Source organism: Anopheles cruzii, chromosome 2, assembly GCF_943734635.1.
Source record: "Anopheles cruzii chromosome 2, idAnoCruzAS_RS32_06, whole genome shotgun sequence".
Taxonomy (NCBI): Eukaryota; Metazoa; Arthropoda; class Insecta; order Diptera; family Culicidae; genus Anopheles; species Anopheles cruzii.
The window spans coordinates 28,746,381-28,772,101 of record NC_069144.1 but is presented as its reverse complement, the minus strand read 5'-3'; the positions used below and the strand labels follow the sequence as shown (position 1 = coordinate 28,772,101).

General features: G+C 45.5%; 1 protein-coding gene across 1 annotated transcript; it reads left to right on the top strand.

Annotated features, from left to right (window-relative positions):
- The first annotated feature begins 91 nt into the window (after positions 1–91).
- On the top strand, positions 92–25,168 carry LOC128276470 (uncharacterized). Its single transcript, XM_053014932.1, has 8 exons — positions 92–662; positions 12,959–13,191; positions 16,905–17,048; positions 19,507–19,613; positions 20,054–20,227; positions 20,322–20,476; positions 22,115–22,394; positions 22,485–25,168. The coding sequence occupies exons 1-8, from the start codon at positions 467–469 to the stop codon at positions 24,070–24,072; spliced, it is 2,877 nt and encodes a 958-aa protein (XP_052870892.1). The 5' UTR covers positions 92–466; the 3' UTR covers positions 24,073–25,168.
- Positions 25,169–25,721: the final 553 nt, after the last annotated feature.

Genomic DNA, 25,721 nt, shown 5'->3' with positions numbered 1-25,721 from the left:
GCCAGTGGTCCCGATGCCAGCAAACGAATAAGGAATAAGTTCAAATTTTGGGCCCCCAATTTCCCTTCGGCTTTCGGGTGGAATTCGGAATCAACGGAACGCGAAAGTTTTCGCCATATTTTGTGTTGTGATGCTGATTTGGGGCGCAGGAGCATAAGGTGTAGAACCACGCCGAACGCTGAGAGTGTCGCTGACTAGTGAACCGAGAGGTCCTTCGACAGGTCCCCGACACAGCACATCGTTGGCGGCCGTGTTCGGATGTCGTCGCCGTAAACGTCATCGGCCTGCTCCTGGTTCGCTGCCTGCAGGACTGGCTCTGCAGTGTTTGCCCCCTCTGGAGGCTCTCGGTCGGCCGCGGGCTTGTGGGGCTTGTGGTGGTGGTGGCGCGCTGCGGCGCTGAAGGCTCGTTGTGCTCCGCACCCGCACACCGCGGGTGGCAATCGAAAAGTGCTGAAGTAGAAAAAATATGGTGTGGCTAAGCGAATCGCGAGCCGTAGTGAATAATTTACACATTCCGCGTGAAGTATGGATAAAAGCTCTGCTCTTCGGACTGGTGCTGAGTGCGCATGTGCTTGTTGTGACATCGCAGCAGCAGCAGCAGCACCAGCAGCAGCAGCAACAGCAGCTTTTACCGACAAACCTGCCGTCTCCGCAGAAAAGAGGTAAACACACAGCTTCCCGCACTTGACGCGGCCACACAATTCAACCGAGTCGAGGTCAGGTGGGCTCCATTTCTTGGTGGTCGGTGAGAAAAATTGGCGAACTCCCTTCCCCACGGCTGGCTGAAGAGCTCGCGAAGCTTCAAAGCCGTCGACAGCCAGCATTCGGTGGTCCAGGACGCGGCGAGACACATTCGCATTCGGACCTGACGCCCCGGACTGTAAATATGTGCTCTACTTTGTGTGTCCCCGCCGTTCCATTCGAATGAAAGTGAATAAATGAACCGAAAGGACCTGGCCAGCTGGACAGCAATAATTCGTTGGAGCAGGGTGCCCCCCTATGCTGGTTAGAGCGATAAAAGAAAACAACAATAATAGGGCCGTACCCGTAATCTGAGCTGTGTCGCAACATTGTGCTCTACCCTTTTTTGTGTCCTGTCTGTGATCCTGGTGGCCTGAGAACCGTACGGCCGTGTGTGTACGGGGGCCGTTGGCGTGTTGCTATCACTCACCCCGCATCGCATCGGCCCTCGGCACCGTGCGGCAAAAAACCAAACCAGAAAATGAACTCCTTCTCGGGCTTTGAAGTGCATCTAAAGTTATGAATGTGAATGAAACACCTCCATGCTTCGCTCTGGGCTTTCCGTTTTTTTTCCTTCCTTGCGGCCTGACAGCACAGCCCGAGAAGTTGCAGTGCCCCCGCGTCTTCCGGTGCCGGCTATCCGGGCTGGCCACGGCCATCAAAACGGCCCCCAGGGAGAAAAACTGGCCCAACGGCGGCGCACGATGATGATGACGTGCACACACACCGGCTGTGGTTTTTGTGGGAAAAGCACTCAGAAAACCGTCAGAGAAGGCCACTGTGCCGGGGCAAGCATTCCAGGGCACGGCGATGCACCAGCGGCTGATGTTTGCTTCTTTAATCGTGCGTTGGAAGGCCTTCCTTCGCCCCCGAGGATATTGGATGTTTTGCAGGAACGCGAAGATTGATTTTTGCCGATACATCTCGTCCCGAAGCTCGGCGCTTGTAGATTGCAACAAGTTTTTAGTCCGTTGCGAAAATGTTGCAATGCAATTAGTGCAACCTTAGGATGGCGAACGCCCGAGGCAAACTTGGAGCGGTTTTCTACTGGGAAGTGAGTGAATTCCACTTTACTTGGACCCCGGAAAGTTGCGTCACTGATTCACTGAACTCAAGTCAAGTTACAAGTTATTAGTAGCCAAGTATTTTCAACACTTCGCTAACTCAGTAACTGATGGCGAAACCTCTATCGGAATGGGCAGGCAGGCAATAGCAAGGCTCCAAAGTGAACCCGTCTTTTATTGTTATTGAACGAAAAGCCATTACTTTGCATTCTGGGTGACTCCCGAATCGTAGCACATTAAATAAAGGATTCAAGAAACCGCCACCATTGTCCAAACGATTCATTATCTCGCATCCCTTTGCTGGTGGTGGTGTCTGTTCAAGACACTGTGTAAATGGCTCGGCGCGCCATAAAAGAAAAACGCGAACTAATCTGTTTGAAAGCTTCCGAAATTGTTATTATTATGCGAAAACTGGCTGGGCGGCTTTTGCACCCCTCCCCAATCACTCCGTCTCGGCCACGGCCCTGTTGCAAGGGTAGGGTGCTGGTGTTTTTTACGATCACCGCCGCGCCAGGACTGGCCTGCCCCGCGATAAACCCACGCTGCGTTTTTTGTCAAAGCCTTCGGCCCCGAAATCGGGATCGGGATCGGAAGGCCATTCGCTGGGACGAGGGCGAATGACGAAGGATATCCCACAACAAAGCGCCCGTCATTACGGTAATGTCCGCGGGTATATCGGAGACATAATTTGACCGACCGGACTCCTGCCGGGCCATTTGTATTTGGAGCGGTGCGTAAGCGCAACCGTATCGCGATGACGACAACGGTCGGAGCATGAATCGGTCTCATAGCTCAACAGCCGGCCACGGTCGACCACAAAAGATGGGCCGATGGACACGTACACGGCGGAGAATCGCTCGGCGAAAGTGATAATCATAAAACAAAGCCGAGCGTAAATCATTATTTCTAGCGCACGGACTCACACTGTTGGCGGGTGGAGACCAAAAAGGGATTGTTGTGCGTTTGACGCCGGACACGTTATTTGTGTTTCCGGTGCCCGGTTTTCGTAAAGGGGCAACATGGGTGAAGGTGCTTTGACCTTCTCGATGGGCGAAAGAAATCATAAAATTTACCTGCCTTTATTAAATTGTCTAATACTCGAGGCTTTCCAGCTGACGAACGCTCTTCTTATACGCAATTATAAAGATCGCACTGATAGCTGTAACTGTATTGTCTTCTGCTTGCGTTTTTGTTGTTTCAATAAATTTTAAATGAGCATAAAATACCTACAATACTAACATGAAATATAATGTAGATGTTGTGAGCTCGGCTCGGCTTGGTTATTTCTGAGGCTCCTATCAATTATTTGCCTTTTGAGGCATAAAGATCCAACCAGGCATAAAGATGTCAGCGAATCAATCTATGGAAAATTAGAAGCCAAAGATAAATCGAACGTTGTTCACGAAGAAACATCAAGTGCACCTACCAATATTCTTAGTTGTACAGTACTTTTTACTTTTATTATTAGTAGTCATCCAGATTTTGGGACTATGACGATTATTCAACTATTTTATTTTCATCAAAGAAGACTGAAATGGCACGAAAAACATAATTAGCCAAAAACAGTTAATACGTTGAAAACCTTTAGTTCAAAATGCGCTGTTGTTCAAGCAAACAAATAAACTGAACCTAACTTATACTTAAAGTAAACCAAAGTTCGTTTGAGTTTCGTAAAAGACAAGAAAAACAAGCGACCATGCGGTGCGCTTGTGGAACAATGTTCACTGTTGCTGCTTTAAACTAAATTCATTTATGGCAGTCCCCAACGGAGACGCTCCAGAGAACGACTTTAAGTTGCCGACCCTCGTCAACGGTAAATTCAATTAAAGCTTTCGGATATTCGCAAGCCACTTTGTGATTGGCCGTGTTTTGTCCTGTCTCTGGGCCGTGTGGCATCGGTCTCATGTCACTTTGCGTTTCTTTTCGAACCCCGAATATTCCCCGAAACGAAACTTGACTTGACGGCCAGGAATTATTTTGAAAATGATTTTTCTCGCTCGTGCTGGGCAAAAATAAATAAATGAACAGAATCGATTTCGGTGCACGAAATGCGAAAACACAAGCGGTGATTCAATTTACGCCACGCATATTTTTCTCGGTGCCAAAAATAAATGGCGCTTACTCGTTGGGCAACATCCAGCCCTGACCGTGCAGATGGACCGAACCGTGGCAGCAGATATTGGAGGGCGAATAAACAGGCTGATACAAAAAGTATCACTTATTCATGAGGCCAAGCTATAGTGGAAATATAGTATGTGAAACGTGTCACGTTTGATGGATGGTGGCGAGCTTTGAATTCGAACGACAACAAATTGGCAAAAATGATTCAAATCATTAGGTCAAGCATCAAACAACAAGAATGATAAGGTGAGGGTTAACGAGAAACAACCAAAGCTTTCAACATAACTCATAACTTCTCCATAAGTAGAATATGTACATAAATATGCCTAGCAAGCCATTAAAAGATGACATATGCTTCTTGGCAGTCTGTTTTTTAATCTTTAAAGCACCTTCTTGTTTAAGAACAAACTGTTTCCATTTACTCGCCTGCCGAGTGCAAACCTGCGAACCGTACAGAGGTAGAGGTGTTGTGTTGATAATTCACGGGCATTTTTTAGCCTCAAAAAATCGTCCGCATCCTACATCACCCGTTTGTTGGGCTGCCCGGCGATTTCGTTGTTGAGAACTTCGCGATGTGTAGCGAAGTCAGTTCAAAGCCGCAAGGCACAAAACAAAGCTCCACATTCCGTCATCGAAAGTGGCGTAACATATGATAAGCGTATGCTAATTTTATTCATCTTAAGCACTGCCGAATTTTTTCGCCGTACGTGCGTAGTCGGGCTCCTTAGAAGCTCGGGCTCGGTAGGAGGATCTCCGCGTTCGCTATTCTTTTACATCATCGCCATCAACATAATCATCGTAGTACACACTGCAGTGCATACGAAATGTTCAGAACGTGCTCGCTGCGGAGCACGAGTCAGCCTCCAGCATACGTAGCAGAGACAGAGAGTGAGACAGAGCGAGAGAGAAAGAGATGCTGAAAATATGCTTCCATGCTCTAGATCATTGTGCTTGTTCCACAACGGTACATTTTTATTTCGACCCAGATTTTTGGCAGTCTGTCAGCCTGGAACTGTGCACAGAAATGTTTAAAGTATGCGTAAGGATCCTTCTCATGTTTGGATTTTCTGCCCATGAGCCTCGCGTAGTTTGCGTATTTCGAACAGATTGTGCAAGAGTTAAACGGAACCATACATGCAAACGAAAATGTAATAGTTTTATTGCATAAAAGTGGTCTTTTTCATTTAGTCGCTCAAAACTAAAATATAATTCTGAGAGATTGCTATTAAGACATACTTTAGAACCGAAAACCGAAGTTGCCGAACTTGTTTAAAGTTTCCCTTCGATCGTATCACGACGTTTCTTCGCTCTGTGATCGAATAGGTAGCCACGCGGCTTCAACTTCGTAACCCTGCGCGTTGCGCATATTAAAGAAATTGGTCTTAAGTGGGTAATCCACCAGAAGACCTTTCATAAAAATTGCTTTATTCAATTCAATCCGAGACGATGTCAAGTAACGGATCTCTCTTTATTATGGCGGCTTAGCTGACTATTCACTGGATACACGCGATACGCCGACTGTCCATGATACTACTTCATCCAATCAACAATATGTATTCCAGTTGCTTTATAGGCCAGTAAATTCAGCGTTTTATTGCATTGCATAGTGTACGTTGTGCGAGTACGCATCGGTGGAGGACGATTTTAGTTTCGAAACCCTTTGTGCGATAAGAATGTTTTTGCATTATAAAAGAATTGTTAAATTTACTATGCCTTTTTATGGTTCCTTAGTTGTGCAAAGAATTTTGCAAGTATGTTTTGATTGTTCTTTTATGATTAAATAAACGATATCTACTGTTAAAGATATTTCTACTAAGAAAGTTCACTGCCTAATACAACAGAAACGGTAGCAAGATTGTGTGTACTTTCAATCAACGAACGACATAATGTTGCAGGAAACACAATGATTACAAAACAGTTTCTCTGGCACTTTTTACTGTCCCGAGCAGAAGCTTACAGTGTCGTCGATTTTAATTAAATTCCGATCATCACAAACAGATCATTAAACTGTTTTGTTCGATGCACGCGGTAGAGCGAATCTACGGACCTCGCATATCTTCGAACTCGAGCTTGGTTCAATTTGCGATGCTTCACGGATGCTCTCCTTGGCCCTGTGTTATAAAGCAAATAAACAATTTGTTCACAATGAAGCATCCCTGTGCATTTGTCGTCGGTAGACGGTGTTACAACGGTTGCCAACTGCACCAGGAAACCGTAACCGTACGAACCGGAAACCTTGTTCGTCACGAAACGATATCACGCTGGCGAGTCTTGGAATAAGAAAAGCGTTGACTAAAAAGAGAAGCAAGCAAACTGAGGAAACCACAAATAGAAATATGTAAATGAATTTCAGAAAATCGATAAACTTCGCGCGACGGCTTCGGCGGTTTCCCGTGGCAAAGTACATGATGGCAGCAGTATGATGTTTTGTTTGAAGAAGCACTACGCGATACGCTTGTTTTTCGCGCAGAAGCTGCAAGATCACAAACAATATTTTTCACAAAGCATAGCAAATGGAACGAAGCAATAGAAAAGGTTCGGTTTTTGCCACGCTTTGTGCCATAAGCAAATTCACGGTGTATAAATAGTAATAAAGCCGTTCAACAGTGCACAGCGGAACAGAACGTTGCCGTTAGCCGAGATGCTCGGTTTATGGTGGAAAATTAAACCGAATGTCGATTGACGATTTCCGTTAAAAAAAAACGGAACAGAACAACGTTTACGCGATGAATTTTCTTGATTTACATACCGGCTTTTCATCGGGAGCGGAAATGTTGTTTTGCTTGCCACATCGACGGAGAACTGGCAACGTTCCATTTCACCATCTGAGATTGAATAGCGGTATGGCATCAGTTTACCTCGTTGTTGGAGGTCAAAATTAACTTACATAGTCACAGCTTTTCGCTTCCGTTTAACATTTATATCTGCCGATAAACTCGTCAATAACACAACTATTTTACGAGTTAATTCAAATGTTCAGTTGAACCGTGTGACTTTGTTGTCAATATTCCATTTTTTCCTAGGGATAAAATCAATATACAAAAAGAAACCGTGAAAGTGCTGCTTTGGAACGGAGTGACGAGCGCTATGCACACGTAACTCTATTTCCATCCTCCATTTGTAGCTCATGTTTTGCGCACGTCACATTTTGTGTACGAACGACAAGCTGACACAACGTCAAACGCTAACTTTTATTGGGGTGAATTAGTCCGAAGGGAAAAGTTCGAAAATGGTACGCGACTACGTGACAGCTTTTGTCGCGATACGCGGACGATTTGCTTGCAGCATACCGTAATGGTGTGTTCGTGGGGTCGATCATTCAACTTGCTAACAATTGAGATCCTTTTTGGCCCAAAATTGGGTTCACTGAATGTATAGCCGTCCACGGTTCTAGTCTGGAAGTGAATTGCAGCAGTGAAATACGTCACGATGTTGTTTTTAACTGCTCTTCAAGTCTACAAACTCAACGCCTTTTGGTTTACGCTTCCAATTTCCGTTAGTTTTTGCTTTTATCCGTTTCCGGCGCTTTATAGGGATGCGGACATGCTTGATATTGAATGAATTGATTCAATCATTGATAAGCTCTACTTTGTATGCATTACAAAAGGTTTCTATGTGCTGCATTTAAAATATTGCGCCTTGGCTTATTTGGTTCCTTTGCATTGCTTACACGGTGGACCAAATATGTTTGACAATGGCAGATATTTCCAAAATAAACTAATCTTGAATCATTCCATAAAACAAACTCATACTTCATAATTTTCGTATCAGAAACCTTCCTAGAGATTGTATTTGTTGTGCCTAAGCAGAATATCAAATTCTTGTGCAAACTAAAATTGTACTGAAACTCAACTGAACAGATAAGATTATTTTTAGAGGGCTCCTAACCGTAACGGCTTATCTCTCCAGAACATGCAAGGAACAGATGTTAATGTTGTGGAAGTCAGATATGCCCGACTGTTGAACATGAATATGAAGGCCAAAATGTCAGACAAAAAAATAATATGGAAAAACAAATTTGCCGTGATATCCTGAAATGGCAAGAGAAAAGAACCAAGGAGTGCTTCGTGCATACACCGTCGTACGTTATTATCCCTGAGCCTCTGGCGTACCATCAGATATTGTGGCCTTGAAGAGGATTAGACAATTGGACCAAAAATGTCAACCAGTCGGAAAAAAGCAAAAACCTTTCAAAGAAATAGATGCAGCGCACGGCGATACCCGCATTGCTCTGAGCACAGGGCAAAAGTAACCCTTAAGCATAGTGGTAAATAAGCCAACGGCTTCTTGTGGTGAGCCTCAAAATGATGAAAGGATTTTTCTAGAAACTTGATGCATCCAGGAAACAGTCTGAAGAAGGGTGCAATTTGAGTTAGAGCGAAAAGGTGCATCGTGATTCGCAAACTGCACCTGCCCTCAGTGGACGTGTGCCGTCCCCACCCTCGGCAGCTCCTCTTGTTCCTGCTACGCGGTACTTGTGCCTGAATGGCGGAAAAATAATTAACGAGAACGGTACGACTCGCTCACGCCACACCGGTGCGCTCAAACGTCGTCGAATCACACTGAGACACTCGGGAAGACCTTGGCCCCTTGGCAGATAAAAGCTTTTGCGTTTGCTACCTTGCGCTTTGTTATGATTTACAACCTACAGGTTTTTTGCTTGCTTCCAGAAAATACGTGAAAATGTCAGTGTTGACTCTTATGGAGAAGAGAAACACACCGGCGAACACAAATAATAAAAACACACATTTCAAGCACCTTCAAATGAACCACAGTTATTTTGTGGTGAAAAGCGTGTTTTCAACAGCAGATGAGTTTTTGTCGCCCCCTATTCAACTGCACGCCGAGTGCCTCAACAAATAGCACTTTTGTCACGGTCGCCCCAAGAACCAGCCAAACAAAGGCGGTCTAGTTTGTGTGTGATGAAAAATTGAACGGCCTTAATTATTTTCTGTTTTTCTTGCTTAGAAATCATTCATTCACATTAAAGTTTAACTAAGAGAGTATTTTTTAACAGAATCAAGACATGCTCGTTGATGGGTAAAGTTGTTCTTCTGTTCTATCAAACATTTATGTTACCAAAAGATTTGTTGTTGCTTATCGTAATCGCGAAATCTATTCTCAAAAACAATCCGCAAAACTCTTTGCCTTTGTTCGACGCTTATTTCGTAGGAAAAATTATCAAGTTCTGCTCAAAGCGTATGTCCACCGTGCTAGGCGAGATCCCTTTACAATACTTTGCATAATTGCATGTGTAATGACCCTTTAAATTATCCTGCGCGGCCGAGAAAGGTTGCAATTTTAATCCACAACAGCGGTTGAGCGCAAGAAGCTGTACAAAAAGTTTGTAATTATCCTTGTTTCGAGGGCAACCTTCAATGCGGCTGTGGGTCAAAGAAAATTGATCAGTTTTAAAAGTAATCTAATGCAAGAAAAGCATAGAGCGGCGAGTCACGGACGCAATCCTACCAGGATTGCTGCTTCGGCAATATCCCGTCACACCAGGCAACCGTAAGTTGCTCCGATTCTCTCGACGATGAGTTCTATGGAAATTTAATTAGCTTCCGGCTTTTGCCTAACGTGCGACACGGACCTGCTGCTGAAGGGTGGAGTTCTTTGTGTACGGACGGCAGGTATTCCTTTGTCATGCTTCCATGATTTCTATTTTGGGCCAAAACGAAAGGATAGCTTTGTAAAATAATGAAATGACCCTAGGAAAAACACCTAGTTCCGCAAGAAAGCATACAGAACAGCATAATTTCTACAGCATATCGATTAAAGAACTGGATCCGAGCTCAACGCCGATTCGACTTGCTTAGGCGCAGTCAAATTTTCAAGAAAACGATAGATTCTGGCTACGTTAAACGCTACTTTTAGTAACGATAGGTCACTATAAATTCTACTTAGGCTCTATAGTAGAACTTGTCAGATAAGTTGCGGACCCTTTTTTGTCGGACATTGCATTGTATTCCATTTTATTTGCATTTCACTTGTTTTCAACTGTAGTGAGGCAACATAAAATATGTAAAAATACAATAATACTGGCGAAAATTTGAATGACATTGTTAGTTTTCGCTCAATTTCAAGTGATTTTTAAATAATGGTCCACCCAAATTTTCGTAAAGAACAGTCAGTACATTTCAGTCAATGGTTTTTGGTGGATCGATAAGGAATTGTGTGATAATTGCTTGTTAAAAACTCATCACAAGTTTCGTGGGCGCTAACCTCAAGGTGATGTAAACATTTTGCCCGTGCGGGTGAATACATTTCCTCACAAGCGGACGAACGTAAAGTGCAAAACTGTGCGAAATAATGAAGCATAACTTTCGGAAGCAGCTGCATAATTATTAATATGCATGAGCGTGGCATGCGTTAACTTAATACGGAGCATACTTGACAAAATTAATTGCTTCTGCTCGTTAGGCTATGCTCCGTGTTGTAATACACCATGGCTCACTGGCAGCTGGGCTGCTTGTAGTTGAAAAATTGCTGACTGCAACAGTGTTGCATGCCCAGGCCGCATCGTACAAGATGACGAGGTAACATAACACCGATCGTATCACAAGACTGCATCGTATCGAACGTATATCACAGGACTGTGTTCTGAAGCAGAACAGTGTTGACCTGGCCTATAGTATGAGGAAGAAGACTGATAACAAACGAGTTTTATTTATTAACTAAGTTTTCATACTGGAAGCCTCTTTCTTAAAACATTTCTTCTAACTCTATTTTTTTCATTATCATGGACAGTTACTTATCAAAAATGGACAGGTCATTGTCTCACCTGGGCGAAATTGTTGAATCGCTGAAAAAGTTGCTTGAAAAAATGGTCCCGTTTACCGTTTCCTTACGAGGTGCGACCAATGAGCCTAGGGCCACGGGAGAGTTCAACCTAATTGGCTGGTTTCAAAATAATAAAATAAACATAAGCCCCATCCCAGAAACCAGCGCCTTTTCACACGACAATAAATTATAGCTCCCGCCGAGCAGCAACTTTTTTAAATGATCGTTAAAGCCCCCGGTGAAGGTTCACAAGCGTCACGGAGCACCAGGCGCCTCCATGATAAACACTGGGACACAGTTTTCCTATACCAATAACGCGGATCGCGGCACGCCAACCGTGAAATGGAAACCTTATACAACTTCCTATTTCCTTGCGTTTCCACCGAGCTTCTCATCCTCGCTAACCCAGGCTGAAAACGGGACGGTCTGCTGGAACCCGTGGACCATCTTGGCCACAGTGGGACATGATTTACAATTTTTCTTATGATTAATACGTTCGTAAAAAAGACGAAACTTAATTTAGGCTGGTAATTAAATTTATATGGACAGGAAACGGGCACACGGAAGCGCAGACCCGGGACACCAGTAGCGCGTCCTACACATGGCGTTCTCGGCTCATGTGGCCGTTGTTCGCCTAGCTTGCGGCGAATGTGGACTCCCAAATCCCTGGTGAAATATGGTTTTCCGGTTGCGGAACCTGTTTCTCATCGGATATTCATTGCCAGCCGGGAATGCCACTTTACGGAACGTGCCAACCTTGGCGGCGTCGGCTCAGACCTCAGCAGCAGGAAAGTCAAGCGGCATCCTTGCGCCTTCGCATCGGGATGGCGTGCTGTAGGCGGTTTCTTCGAGGGGTGTGTCAGTTTGACCAAACGGCCGTGCTCATCGACGTGGGACTGCCCCGGGAAACTTGAAACTCTGCCGCGGCCAGTCGAATCGCCAAACCGTGCAACCCGTTTCGCTTCAAAGACAAGTCATTTTAATTTGAAAACGTGCCATTCGCGCAAAACGCAGATAACGAATAAATATTGAAGTTTGAATCACATGCAATCGGTGTTTTTAGCGAGATTGGATTGTGCAAGAGTTTTGAATAACCTTTTGCCAGTTGTGTACCGTCTTGTTTTGCGGCTGATTAAAATATATTCAATTTATTAAAGAATTATGTTGAATATAGCATAAAAAGTTTTTGTTAAATCAATCATTATTCAATTGTTTTCATCATTGTTCTCGAAATGCTGATAATAGTTAGCGGTGATTGTAATTTCTATCATAAAGTGGCTCATCCCTTGTAACATCTGCCATTCGTGGATGGAGTACCGGTCCATTGTAGAACCGATTGCAGCGAATGTGCAATAAGTAAGGAATAAACAAAAACAGTTCTCTGCCGTATGTGGCCAACGGTTTCTAGGTTAGCCAAACAGCCAATCAACGCCGATATTTGTTTTCTTATCGTTTGTTTTGGCATTATTTCAATCGTACAGTGCACGTGGTGACCACTAATAGTCAACATGAAGTGGTCGGGATGCAGCGCTGCGTAAAATAAAGAACGGTGTGTTTTAAAATCGATAAAACGGTTTGTTGCAAACGCAATATTATGTGTTTGTTTCTGTTTATTCTGACCTAAATGACTAATTCGTTTATTTAATTGATCAATAAACTTTATCTCCACCCACCATAGGATCATTTTAACCATCCCAATTTTCTTCTTGATAAGTTATGCACTGCGTGTCCTTATAAAAACCATTTTGGATTTAATATTTTATACGAAACTCTTTCAAATGTTTCCTTGGAGTCAGTTACGACCGAATCAAAAGAAGTTCACAACTTCAAGCTGATTCAAGCATTCCCGTTATTTAAAGTCCAATTAACATCAACCTAACGCATTCTTTTTTTCTATTTCAGTTATATCATATTTTGCATTGGGCAAAATGCCGAGACATTAGCACGATTGGGTAGCATAGTGGATGTCGCGTTACGCAAAAAAATCGATTTTAATCCAATCCATGCTCGAAACGAAATTAATTTACAATACAACCTTCTCTGTATGCTCTGTAATTGGATCGTTCACGTTTGGTGCCAACTTTAAATGGTTTGTTTTTTTGGGCTCATCTTTATTTCTCGAATCCCTGACCTGTCACAATTCGCCGTTCGCTGTGCCGATTGACGATGATCGCCACTGATTAAATGCAATCGCCAGAAATGTAACGCGTTTCCATTTTCTTCCGGCTCTTTGTTTCTGCCGTCCACAGCCGGTAACACTGCGGAAGGTGCGAAGGACCACTGCAACAAAACGATCGACATCGACGAGGACATCTCATCGCCGGAGGTGACCAACCTGAACCGAAACCGGCCCCTGACCTGTTGGTACCGGTTTCGCAGCTTTCGCGGAGCGCCCCGGGACCTGGTGCTACGGTTGAACTTCAAAAAGTTCAAAGTCGGAGCCCTGCTCAACGCGACACACTGCGACGGAGGCTATCTGCAGGTGAGATTATCAGAAAACCCATAAAAACCCAACCCAACAGTTGTTTTTGCCATTTTTTTTGCTGCTGTTTTCGGTTCAACCAAGTTGCCGATTGGCTAGGGATAATCTTTCCGTCGGAAGTTCGCTCCTAGCGTGGAGCACTAGAAACCGTTTGCGAACGGTTGGAGAACGGTGGACTATTTATATTACTGTCGATACGTGTGGCAGTCCCAGAGAAGTTCACCCGTTGCGGGACGTGCCCATCTGCTGACATTAGCCGGTAGCCGTGGGCTGGAAAAAAAAACAGGTTCGAAGACTACCAATCACCGGCAACTAACGCTGGCAGCGACGATTTGGCATTCGTTCCAGGAAATGAATTTCCATGCAATGGATTGTACATTATTTATTCGTCACAGCAACTTGTCACGTACCGCCAGTGGCAGCATCCGATTTACTCTGTCCGTTTTCACTCGCACCAAGATGCGCGATCAAATCCGTGGCTGCTGGCGATGCCCGAAAGTTCCGGAAGTAAACGGTCGTGGAGGCTGTGTCGATCGGGACAACAAGCGGAGCGGATCGAAACGGATCGAAATAACGTGCTGCTTCCGGGGGCGAGTCCTGTACGTGCGATGTAATCTCGGGCTCGTTGCGGTACGCTGGCTGCAAGGCTCACGCCTGGAAATGGCAGTTTGACAATTTCTTCATCCAGTCCGCCATCCGATGGAGCGACCACGTACCACGTGGTCGTACGTTTGGAAAGAATGTTGATCGCGTTCCGTGTGGGGGAACCGTTGTGATCCGTCGTGATAAATTCCGTAGAGTGAGATACAGTAAACGACAAATTAAAACTGTTGATAAAATGGAATACCAAAAACGGAACATTTATCGCGACAAGCTCTAGTTCTCGACGATAAATCGTTTTTAAATGTCACTATGTTGCTTTTGGAGCAAGAGGGCCTCGAGAATCGAGAACAACCTTAAAGAATGAATCTGTTGTTATTAAATCTATCTCATCACCTCTATAGTGATCACAATTCTATACAATACACCTATGTCAACATTTGTTACAATTTTCGAAACGCTCCGAAGAGTTCTTTTCTGGAATTCAACTTTTCTTCTTCAACTATTGCTTGTTGGGTTTAGCGACTGGTCAGTAGTCACATGGTGCTAAGTCAGCCGAATACGATGCGATTGCGGAACGATTTTTTGTCGAAATTACCACGTAAAATTATCACGAAAATATGATGGAAAAACTTCCTCGTGAAGAGGAAATCTTAATTCCAGTCTTTTTTTTATACGCAGAACACGGAGCACGCAGATAACGCATAACACCCAAATATTTTTCCTGGCCGGTTCGGCCGGTTTGGAAGGAATTCATGTCACACTCCACCGGGATAATCAAAGAAAACCATTTTCTCGTTTGTTTTTGGCTACACTAGTACCTGGAAAATATACATAAAAATAAGAAAAGAGTACTAGGTCTATACGTTGAGAATGGGACTGTAAAAAGATGGCTGTACCTGCCGATTGGGACATCCCAGTTTAGCGGTTCATTCTACATTACCTTGTTTTGACATCATGTAAATGATTTCAGGTCGAAAGAAAAATTATTTCGGTTCGCATCCCATCATTGAAAGGGTTAAACTATGTCAACTTTTGTGCCTGAAAATGACGTTTTTAGAATTTTTCTGCTCCTCTTGAAGAAAACTGCATCGAAATCGCACCAAATACTTGTCGGGACTTGTGTTTGGAAGATCGTAGTGTTTTACGTGGTTTAAAAAATTTCAAAATGGCGATTTTGACTTTACAAAAAAAAACGTCCAAGGACTCCCAAAAACGGGCTTTCTGATGGGACAAAAAGGTGTGGTGTTTCACAAGCTCCTAAAACCAGATGAAAACGTTAATTCAGATCGCTACTGACAACAAATGATCAATTTGAACCATGCATTAATCGAAAAACGATCAAAAGTCGGGATGACTAATTAGTTTACTTAAAAAAATGAAGAATTCTTTCGTCTGGGAATCCATGATTTAGCAGAGAGATAGGAGAAATGTATAGCTAGCGATGGCGCATACTTTGAATAAAATAGAAAATCGCCTTGAAATTTTATAAACTTTTTTTGTGTGTAAAAACAGTCCCATTCTCAACGTATAGACCTAGTAAATAGAATAACACAAATTTATGTAAATGAAAACACACAAATGTCCAACAATACCCTTTACATAGAACCATAGAAAATAATATTAAGTTCCTGAATTAGAAGACCACAAATCACTTATTTACTGTGTCGTGATAGGTTTTTCCATGACTCGAACCTCGAAAGCTTAATAACGAAACCGGTTAACCGATTCCAAGATCGCTGTACTGAAATCTGAAACCCAACCGCGGCAACTAGCTCCGCGTGACGCGGCGGCTCGACATAAGCGAGAGTCAACATGCGCCTCCCTGCAATACGGCCAACATAAACTCCGAACCAAACAATGTTACGCGCTATTTATGATGCTCTACGCAAACCGGGAACCTACGCAGTATGGTTTTTGCTTATGGTGCGCTTATAATCATATTACTCTTTATGGATCCACGCTATCAACTCGGAATGGACTGACCTCGATTTTTATATGCATAATTTTGATTGGCCGCATAAAGCATTCGCGCCCTCGGCGGACGGACAAACGGTGCGATGGAATCGTTGCCCCTAAAAGCGTCACACACACACACATCGTGGTGTGTGTGTGTTTCATCGTCCTTGGAAAAGGGTAGCTGCTCGTTGATATGCGCAAATGACGCAAGCAAATGGACCTGATTGACCCCGTCAGCGTCATCGCTCCACAGCAGGCCCGGGGTAGCGGCAAGTCTTTTGTATTTTGTTCGCCCCAGCCAGCCACAAGAACCGTCTGGCCTGGTCACCATATTTCACGGCGACGACGACGACGACGACGGAATGCGGATAATCCTCTTAATGAGATGAAATTATTTCATAAATTATGAACAATCCCTCGGTGGCGCCAAATGGTGCCCTGATTTCCAATTTCGGTTCGTTAGCGAAATGATATTTCTTGTTCGGTGTCCCTGGAAATTCGTTGCGATACGGATTTTAGCATAGACTTTAGCATAAATGTACGAGTCTTCGCTTCGCAGGACTTTGGTACAATCTTCGGGCACATATCGTACACTGGGCATATCGTCCCGAAAGCCGCGAGCAAAGCTAACGGTGGCGATATGAAAATTGATTGGCCCCTCCGCGGGAGCGTATCCGTGATACGGTGAGCCTGGGAGATAAATGTATGAGATTATGCGATGCGGAAGCATTCGGTTTGATCGTGGGAACGAATAAATTTGCAGATAATAATTAAGAAAAAACGACTGTCCCATCCGACACCCAATTATGCTATGCAAATAGAAGATTTCGAAAAGATGGGACGTGCTTGCCCAGCAATTAGAATCAATTGTTGTTTGTTTTGGAAAATTAAAATGAATGAATCATTTTAGTAAATAGCATGAGAGGCCAGAGAGCACAGCCCTAATCCAGGATGATCTATCAATTTCAAAAACTCTATCAGAAAATCGTGATTCATTATGAAAATGTTGCTATAAAGTACCAGAAAGTATGCGTCATGCAGCGAAAAATATGTCCCATATAAAGGACACATTTCGATGCAAATTCTCTCCCAGCGCGACACACATTCCGCGCAATGGCGTACAATAATTTAACGATATCGTTCTCTGCTTGCAGATAGTGGATGGTAACGCGAAAACCGATGTGTCAAACCGTCGGGAACCGGGTCAATTTTGCGGCGAATCCGAGCAACCGCAAACGTTCATCAGCGAAACAAGTGCCGTCAAAATAGTCTTTCACACCGACAACTTTACCGACCAGGTAAGCGTTCCCAGCCAGCACTCCAGCGGCCATCCTCCGACCGACATACGGCAATAAACGATTCCGCAAATTAGAATATAACTCCCACATCCATTGTCGCCTGATCTGTGCAAAATGGGAACGAAAGCGGAACAAGTTTTTCCACTCTCGGCTGGTGGTGAATAATAAATAAGAACTATCGCAGTCGCCGGCTGCTGTCGGGGCGTCGTCGAGAGGTTGGTTTTTGATCCAAAGTCCCGGTCTTCACGGTAAACGAAAGGAACAGCGAGCTTAAAATTAGTCCCTCGCCGTTCGTGAAGATGTCGCTGATTTCTCCTTTTCGCCGCCATTTTTTTTGTTGAAAATAGCTATCATTGAACCTCTTCTGACCAACCAACAGTCCTTCCGTTCCTTCCCGGTGCTTTGTAAAACTTTCTTCGGTGAGCGAAAATCCAACAACTTGGATTGGCGAGGCAAAAACACCGACCAAACAACCAGGAACGCTGCCTGAAGCTGTCGTTCCTTCGGGGACAGTTTTCACGAATTTTCCTGCCACACGCAGGCAAAGTAGGGAGCAATAAATAAAGCACGAAGCAAGCGGCAGACACTTGAACTTTGTGTGCTCCGGATAGCGACAACTACGGCTCGAGCCGTAAAGGACGCGACGGTAATGTTTCGTTATCTGGTTTTCTGCTAGTAAATCATGTCCGTGAATCAATCATGAAAGTAAAACCAACCAGAGCAGTGAAATGTTGTGGACAACGATGTTGGCCGGCAAAACCGCTGCTTCCAGCAATATGTTTTCGTCCGGAGCAAAAAGCGTCGCTGGGAAAATTGAATTGAACATTTCTTCGGGAACTGGCGTAATTTTGATCGTTGTTAGTTTTCCAATTTAGCATTGACGATGTTAGGTTTTAACGCAATTCCGGTTCACCAAAAGTGTTTGAAGTTTCTTATCGATTCAATGAAGAAGATGATTACTCTTTAGCTTTTCAATGGACAAGCCGATCTTAGAGAGGCTTCCGAAGCAAAACTTTGGAAAAATTTGTTTAGAGAACATTTGATATCATTTTAGATTTCATCTGATTGGCTTTGCATTCCAGATCATCCAGTTTTTAGCAATCTTGGTCGTATTGCATGCTACTTTACCCCAAACACATCAAGCGTGCGAGAAATATTAGATCAATTTAGAGTAAAATGGGAAACATCGCATAGACAACTTCTTGTCTACAATAAAGACCACATTTTTACGCTCACCGTCAACTTCAAGTGTGGACACTTTACATGTGTGCATCCCAATGTTTTCGTTTACAAACATGCCAAAATAACTGACCCTTGAAAAGCCACAAAAAAAATCATGAATGTCTTGTACGAATTGTGTATAATCTGGACGAAGAAGTGCGTTCAGTTGTGAAAATTTAAAAAAAGCCCGGCACACACCTGTCTCTACACAATCGTCCCAAAGTCTTCTCAAATTGAGGTGTTTGCATAAATGGAATGAGATAAAATTAGGTAAAATGATTAGGAAGATTAAATTAGGAAAATTAAGTAAAATGATAATCATTTGCTGCGATATCGTCGATTGTTCCTCGAGAATGCAGACGTCGTGGAAAAATCGAGACTGATGCTATAAACTTCATCAGATTCGTGGCCCAACACTGCGATCTGTGGGTCACGGTAAACCTGAGAGATGAGAGAGTTCGATAGCAAATGTTCCATCAAAATAATATATATTTGGCTGCAACCATGAATTGAAATCAAACTTATTTTGTTTACTACATTATAGGGACCCATATTTGCTTGCCAAGGTCCGAATTTTGAGAACCCAAAATCTTCAACTAGTCACTATAAAGATAGTGCATTTACATAAAGCAGCAATCAATCTATAAAAAGGTAACAGATTATTGGATTGGTGTGCCACATTCGCTCACTTTTGCCATCTGGCAATGGAAAATATCTACTAAACTAACAGTACCATATACGAATAGTACCTGCTAACTACCACGGCTAGCATCTCATCGACCGACCGACCGGCAAGGGCCTACCGCTTTTGTAAAATTAATCGAGTGCAGTGTTTTTGTCCCTGCTCCCTGATATGATACAATTCGTTGGCCATGAAAAAGGAAACGAAAAACTCACCACTGTTCCCCAATACGCCCGGAATTCATTACAGTTGCCTTAAAACGCCGCGCCCACACCTATATCAATCACGTTAATCGAATTTCGCAAGCGATTCAATTAAACAGCAAGGATTCAGGAGTCGGTCGAGCTTTGATTTCGAGTTTTGCCCAAAGACGGTGCATCCTTTTTCCGATCGTTTAGGGCTCTTCGGTGGCTGCCTCGGCTCGGTGGATGGCCATGTTTCAGCTTATCCCAACTCTAGGCCTCTGCGCCACTTTGCGGGGTAGGCCACCCGCCGCCACCGACGTCACTCTCCTCAGCACACACCCCAACTGACGCGTCGCTCTTTCTTTCGCAGACCTACTTCGCGTTCGATTCCCGGCCCGAGCAGCAGATGGAAGTGTTCAACCGATACGGTCCACACCCGGAGCTGTACCCGAACCGCCGGGGCGAAGTGGTCCAGGGGTAAGTGCGGCTATGCAGTGCGCTTCTAACGAGCTTCCCGGCCGAACACTCGGTGCTCGGTGGCTCGGGATGCATTCGGGGCGATGCATTTATTCAAAACTATCGCCAAAATTGATTTATTCAATGAATATAAATGACTACTTAAGGGTTGATTGAAAGTGCGAGCTGATGAATTTTATCCACCCCATCCGGGTTCCTGTTCCGCAGTTGGTCTCCGCAGTAGTAGACCTGTTTGTTGCGATTGCCAGCCAGCCAGCGGAAACATTAATGCCTGCTCTTTTCTGTGCTCCCTTTTCCGTCTCTCTCACACGCGCACACACGGTGCTCCTGGTGCGGCTGGCTGGTTGGTTTCGGGTTGCATTTATTATTATGCCGCACCGGGCGAACGCGAACGGCCCAAATCGATACTTAACTGCTCACCACCCGCGGGACTGTGGCAGGTCGTACTGTGAGCGCGAGTTTCGCGACTGCCGACTGCAGACGTGCTACGTGCAGTCCCCCGCCTACCCGGGCATCTATCCTCGGGCGCTCAAGTGTCGCTATCGGTTGCACACGAGGCTTCCCTTCATCAAGCTGTACATCCAGAACGAGCAGTTCGCCGTCGATGGCCAGAGGTAAGTGGGGTGGCACTTGGCACCGTCCCCGTCGGTGCTTTGATCTTTGATGCCACTGCAACGCATTGTATCTCCCCCCGATTCGTGACCGCAGGTGCGAAAACATCATGACGTGCCCGATGAAGGAGATCGGTTCCGGGTCCGAGCACTGCCCGTACGACTGGCTGGCGGTGTACGATGGGCGCGACGAGCACGCACCCCCGATCGGGAAGTTCTGCGGCATGGGCAAGTTCCCGTTCAGCATTATCGGTAGGTAACGATGGCGGTGGCGGTCGGCCACACTATGGGGAAAAGGCGATCATAAAAGGATTGTAAAAAGGGAGGATTTTAGTTATATTTTCCTAAAATAGATAAGTTAGCCATGAACCGTCTGAATTTTTAACCTTCCATGTTGCGTAGATTCCGAGAATTCATCTGTTAAAGGAGAAAGAGTGATAGAAATTACTTACTATTTAAATTTAGTTAATTTTAAATTATTTCCAGTTCGTTTTGCATCCGTCCCGATCCGTCCGTGTCCGCTAGACTGTTTTAAGAAAACACTTTCTGATGCATATGGAGGCGCCTGGTTTCTATACCGTCTATGAAATGACCATAAAAAACATGTTGCCTTTATGAACTTTATGCCTTTTCTATTATTTAGGTAAACTAGGTTAAATGCAAAACTTTTATTCGAACAACCTAATGTACCCCTTGCAGGTAATAAGTATTTACCTGTTGCAGAATATACGTTTGTATAGAATTCTACCTTGTGTAATTTTTGTGCCTTGTCGATGTGCAGTACATAATTAAATATGTGTTTCTTTTAAAGCTTATCCATTTGTAGGTACTCGGTGTAAGGAAAGAATATTTTCAGATGCTGAGTGTGCAAGTACTGTTCTTAATGTAGATACAGATTTGATAGAAAGGTTTAGGAATATCTTGATATCCATTAGCTATTAGAAAGAAGTTAATCTTCTAGAAAGAACAATTTAAAATACATTTTCATTCAAGCAATACATAGCAGAGACCCACAAGCTAGTTTTATTTTATAGGGTTGTTTAAAGGGGCTAAAAGTTGAGATTCGGACTGTTAAAAAAAGATGGCTCTACCTGTCGATTTGGACTTCCCAGTTTTGCAGTTCATTCATCAATAACTTGTTTTGACATCAGTCGAAATCGGTCGAAATCGATCGGGCTTTGAGTGGTTTAAACAATTTCAAAACGTGGATTTAGACTTAACAAGGAAAAGGCGTTGGAGGACTCCAAAAAAAGACTTTCTGATGGCACCAGAAAGTGGTGATGTATCACAAGCTCCTAAAATCTGATGCCGATAACAAATGATCAATTTGAACCATGCATTGATCGAAAAACATTAAAATGCCGATTTTTGTTGTCCAAAATGGAGACGCATGGTAGGGCACAATAAACATAGTTTCCTTGATATAGTAATGGTTTTTTAAATCATGGAGCAAAACATTCATGACGATATCGCGATTGATTTCGTATTTAATCAAGTAGATAATATCGATTTAAGTGTGGGTGAAGAAATAGACTAATAAGTATTCTATCAAACGTTTAAATAATAGTTGATGGGTTGGATAGCATAGCTCAAGCGATTAAATGCCCTCAAATATCGATTCTTCCTCAAACTAAATATGACCGCCTGTCCGATTCAAATTTCCCAATAGTGCGCGCCGGCGTCGACACAGACACCACACTCAACGGCGCCGCCGCCGTTGTTGTTGAGCCTGTCTGCCGACGACGACGACGACTTTGATCCTTAATCGAATATCGCATACACCGCGGCCCAACACGAGGATGGCTCGTGTGTCTTTTTGGTGTTTGCTTTTACCGGCGCCCATATTAAATACATGACATATGACCTCTCCCCCGATCCATCCCATCGCAGGGACGTCGCAACACATGTACGTCGAGTTCGTTTCGTCACCGGCCGGGCCGCTGCTGAACACCGGGTTCCACTTCAACGTTGGCAACTGGCCCGGCCACGTCGAGACGGTCGGCACCAAGCACGGAGCCTGCGACTGGCTGCTCAGCTCCGATGCGCTGCGCGCGACTAGTGCCTCGGAAGGGATCTTCCTCAGTGTGGCCCACTGGTACCCACCGAACACGTCCTGCAGCTACCACATACAGGGCAACGACGACGAGGTGGTGCGCCTTTACTTCCCCAGGTAGGTCCATCCGCTCCCTTAAAAGTCATGTCAAGACCCCTTGTTGAGAGTTTCCCCCCGATGTTTCCCCGGGTCCCTGGTGTGACACAGCTTTCGGATCAATCGCATCGAGGCGCCCATCATCAAGCACGAGGAAGACTGCGCCGAGTCGCTGACGATCTACGACGCCAACAACCCGGACCCGGCGCGGATCATCAAAACGTTCTGCGACACGTTCTCGCGGCCGATGGAGAAGATCGACTTCGTCAGCACCGGCCGCTCGTTGTACGTAAAGTTCCTCAGCAAGACCGGCTCATACAGCGGCAGCTCGCTGTACTATTGGGCGCACTACGACTTCTTCAACAACACCCGGTTCGGCGATCCGGTCCCGAACACGCTCTGCGACGAGGTGTTCTACGCGTGGAAGTACGGCCGGGGCGAGCTGAAGTCACCGCGGAACACGCTGATCTACAAGCGAGCGTCCGGCAGTGACGTGCGCTGTCAGTACAAGTTCGTCACCGATCGGCGCCTATTTTCGCGCGTCGTCGTCGAGGTGACGTCGGTCACGTTCAAGGAGGTGCCGTACTCGCTGAACGCCTGCACCCGGTGCCACGAGGAGCGCGTCGACAAGCTGATCCTGTGGGAGGAGCGCGACAAGAGCCAGAACCGGTTGGCGTGCTTCTGTGATAACATTCCGCGCCCGGTGCGCATCATCTCGTCCGGCGACCAGATGAACCTGGAGCTCATCATCCAGGGCCAGCACGCGACGACCAGCTACTTCAAGAACCCGAACACACTGTTCGAGGCAAACTACGAGTTTGCGCACGGCCCAATCTGTGGACCGATCTCGTTGGGTCCATCGCCGGACGGGGAGCTCGTGTTTCCGTACAAGAATGCGCTCGGCTTCCAGCTGGCGGAGAACCGCCGGGAGAAGTGCATCTGGGAGCTGAAGGTGGCCGCTCAGCGGGATCTCTGGTTGCACCTCGATAAGGCCCGGTTCGCGGAGCGTAGCTGTGAGCACGGGCGCATCGAGGTGTACCTGGCGGGCCGGCTCGAGCCACGGTTTATCATCTGCCCGGAGAACGTGAGCCTGGCACGGGATCTGCCGATCCTGTCGGCGGCCGAGCTGGGCGCGGTGGAGAACGAAAACGAACCACTGCCGGTGCTGATCCAATACACCGGGGACAGCGCGGTCGGCAAGAACGCGTTCAAGTTCGTGTGGACCGAACTGTTCCATCTACCTCGCAACGCGGACGGCACGCTGGCCACGTCCGCGATGTTCAAGGACAGCTGCGACTTCTACTGCCCCGGCGATCAGCACGTCTGCATCCCGGAGTATCTGCTGTGCAACGGCGCGCTGAATTGCCCGAACGTGACCGGGTTGCGGGTGGTCGAGAGCAACATCGACAAGAACTACGAGTACATCGAGGAGAACTACCTGCGGACCGGGCTGTTCGACAAGGAGTTCCTGCTGAACATCGAGTACCTGACCGACGAGTCGCCGGAGCTGTGCCGCACGAAGTACATCCCGGCCACGGGCGGCGGTGGCGGGGCGGGGCGCGTCGAGCTGCCGGAGGTCGTCGAGTGCTTCCAGTTCCCGGTCGTCCAGATGGTGCTGGCCGCCCTCGTCGTCAGCACGCTCATCATTCTGGCCTTCGTCATCTACTGCCGCCTGTACGGCCAGAAGTACTACGAATGAGAGGAACCGCACTAGCGCTGGCTGTAGCATTCCTCGGCCCGCCCCGCCGTAGCCCTTCTCTGATGGTCGTCCTCCACAGTTACAGTTTTCGGTTGGGTACGGTTTTTCCCGGGATGGCGGCACTCCCCACACGATCAGTTATAGATCAGAGGCGCAACGACGCGAGCGAGCTTATTGCGGGTTGCGCAAAACTACATAGAACCACATAGGGCATTACGAAGCACCGAAGAGTGCGGTAGAGATTTATGAACACCCCCTGATCGACCGAACCCGGGGTCCATCGAGTGCACTTGCTACAGTTGCTATAGAAGAATGCACCACGACGTTGCCACACTAGCCACATTAGTGACATTAGTTCCTTTGCTGACCTTTCGTTTGATTAGGGCGTCATATGATGGATTGGAAAGTTTAAAATCCTCCCCGCACAGGTAATCAGTTAGAAAAGACGGAACAGCTCACGGAAACCCAACCCGCACACTAGTCCGTTAGTTGCACCACTACTTTTGATTGGGTTTTCTGACTTTGTTCTAACGATCTCTTCCACACTGTTCGCGTGACTGTCAATGGCTGTCGGCCATGATGATTTGCTCTCGAAAGGACGCCAGCGGGCAGTTGTTATACTCGAATCACCCCAACAAATTGTGATCTTGAGCCTCGTCGTTTTGAGTTTACGACCGAGACCGAGTGGAGCGACAGCCTTCAGCGGTAACTGAAAACGTTTAACTAGCAACACAGACCTTTGCACAACTTGTACATAGACATTAACTAATGCCAAACCAACAGAAAACAGATCGACAACAATACCCGCTCACCGAGATCCGGGCAGCGAGAGGGCAGCGAATAGGATGAAAGAAAATAAATAAATTTAAAACAAAACAAAACACACACAATTTAAAGCAAATGAAAGTAGCGAAAAACCACAAACCTAGGGAAATTAATGAATCAATTTCAATTACTATACACACCCACGAGGGAGACAGAGCGGCGACGGTTGCGTAAGTCGAGAACAAACAACGGAAAAGAAAATGTTATTAAATTTAAAATGTAGTAATTGTGTGACGGACGGAGCTCCATGTCGGGTGATCGGGTGATCAATAAAGAGAAACAGCACAGACGTTGCTAATATAGAGAATTTATTCAAACCTGGGCTACCAAATGTGTTTCGCAATCGCAAAGAACCTCCGCAAAGTTAGTGTTTTCTGTTACACTCTACTAGTATTTCTACTACAACTTCTACTAACTAGAAACAGGAACTCTTTGGTTTCTTCTCAGCAACAGTTGCCTTATCACTCACCCTAAATAAAACTAATCTACAAACTAGAATGGAAACTAAAGAACGAGCTGGCAAAACAATAGGACAACTCTAACGACCCTTTTGCTTCAATTCTTCAACTCACGAACCTGGTTCGGCATCCTGCTCGGCGCTTCGAGGCACACCAACAAAATACGAATCTCTCCCGCAATCTCGCCTTGATGAGTTCCATTACGGTCTTGATGACTTGCCAGTAAATGCCTGTATGCAAGCTACATTTACTTTCAATTATGACAATCCTATCCCCAGGCTTTAAGTAACCGGAGCCCGGTGTGGTGCGGTGCGGGGTGCGCTGGGTAGTCAATAGATTGATACCATTAAAGAGCATGCTGCCGTC

What these genes read in the sequence shown, in the direction of transcription:
- LOC128276470 (XM_053014932.1), top strand. Translation starts at nt 467, where the DNA reads ATGGTGTGGCTAAGCGAATCGCGAGCCGTAGTGAATAATTTACACATT. An exon ending in CCGACAACTTTACCGACCAG is followed by an intron (nt 17,049 to 19,506) that starts GTAAGCGTTCCC and finishes TTTCTTTCGCAG; the next exon opens with ACCTACTTCGCGTTCGATTC. An exon ending in GTTCCCGTTCAGCATTATCG is followed by an intron (nt 20,477 to 22,114) that starts GTAGGTAACGAT and finishes ATCCCATCGCAG; the next exon opens with GGACGTCGCAACACATGTAC.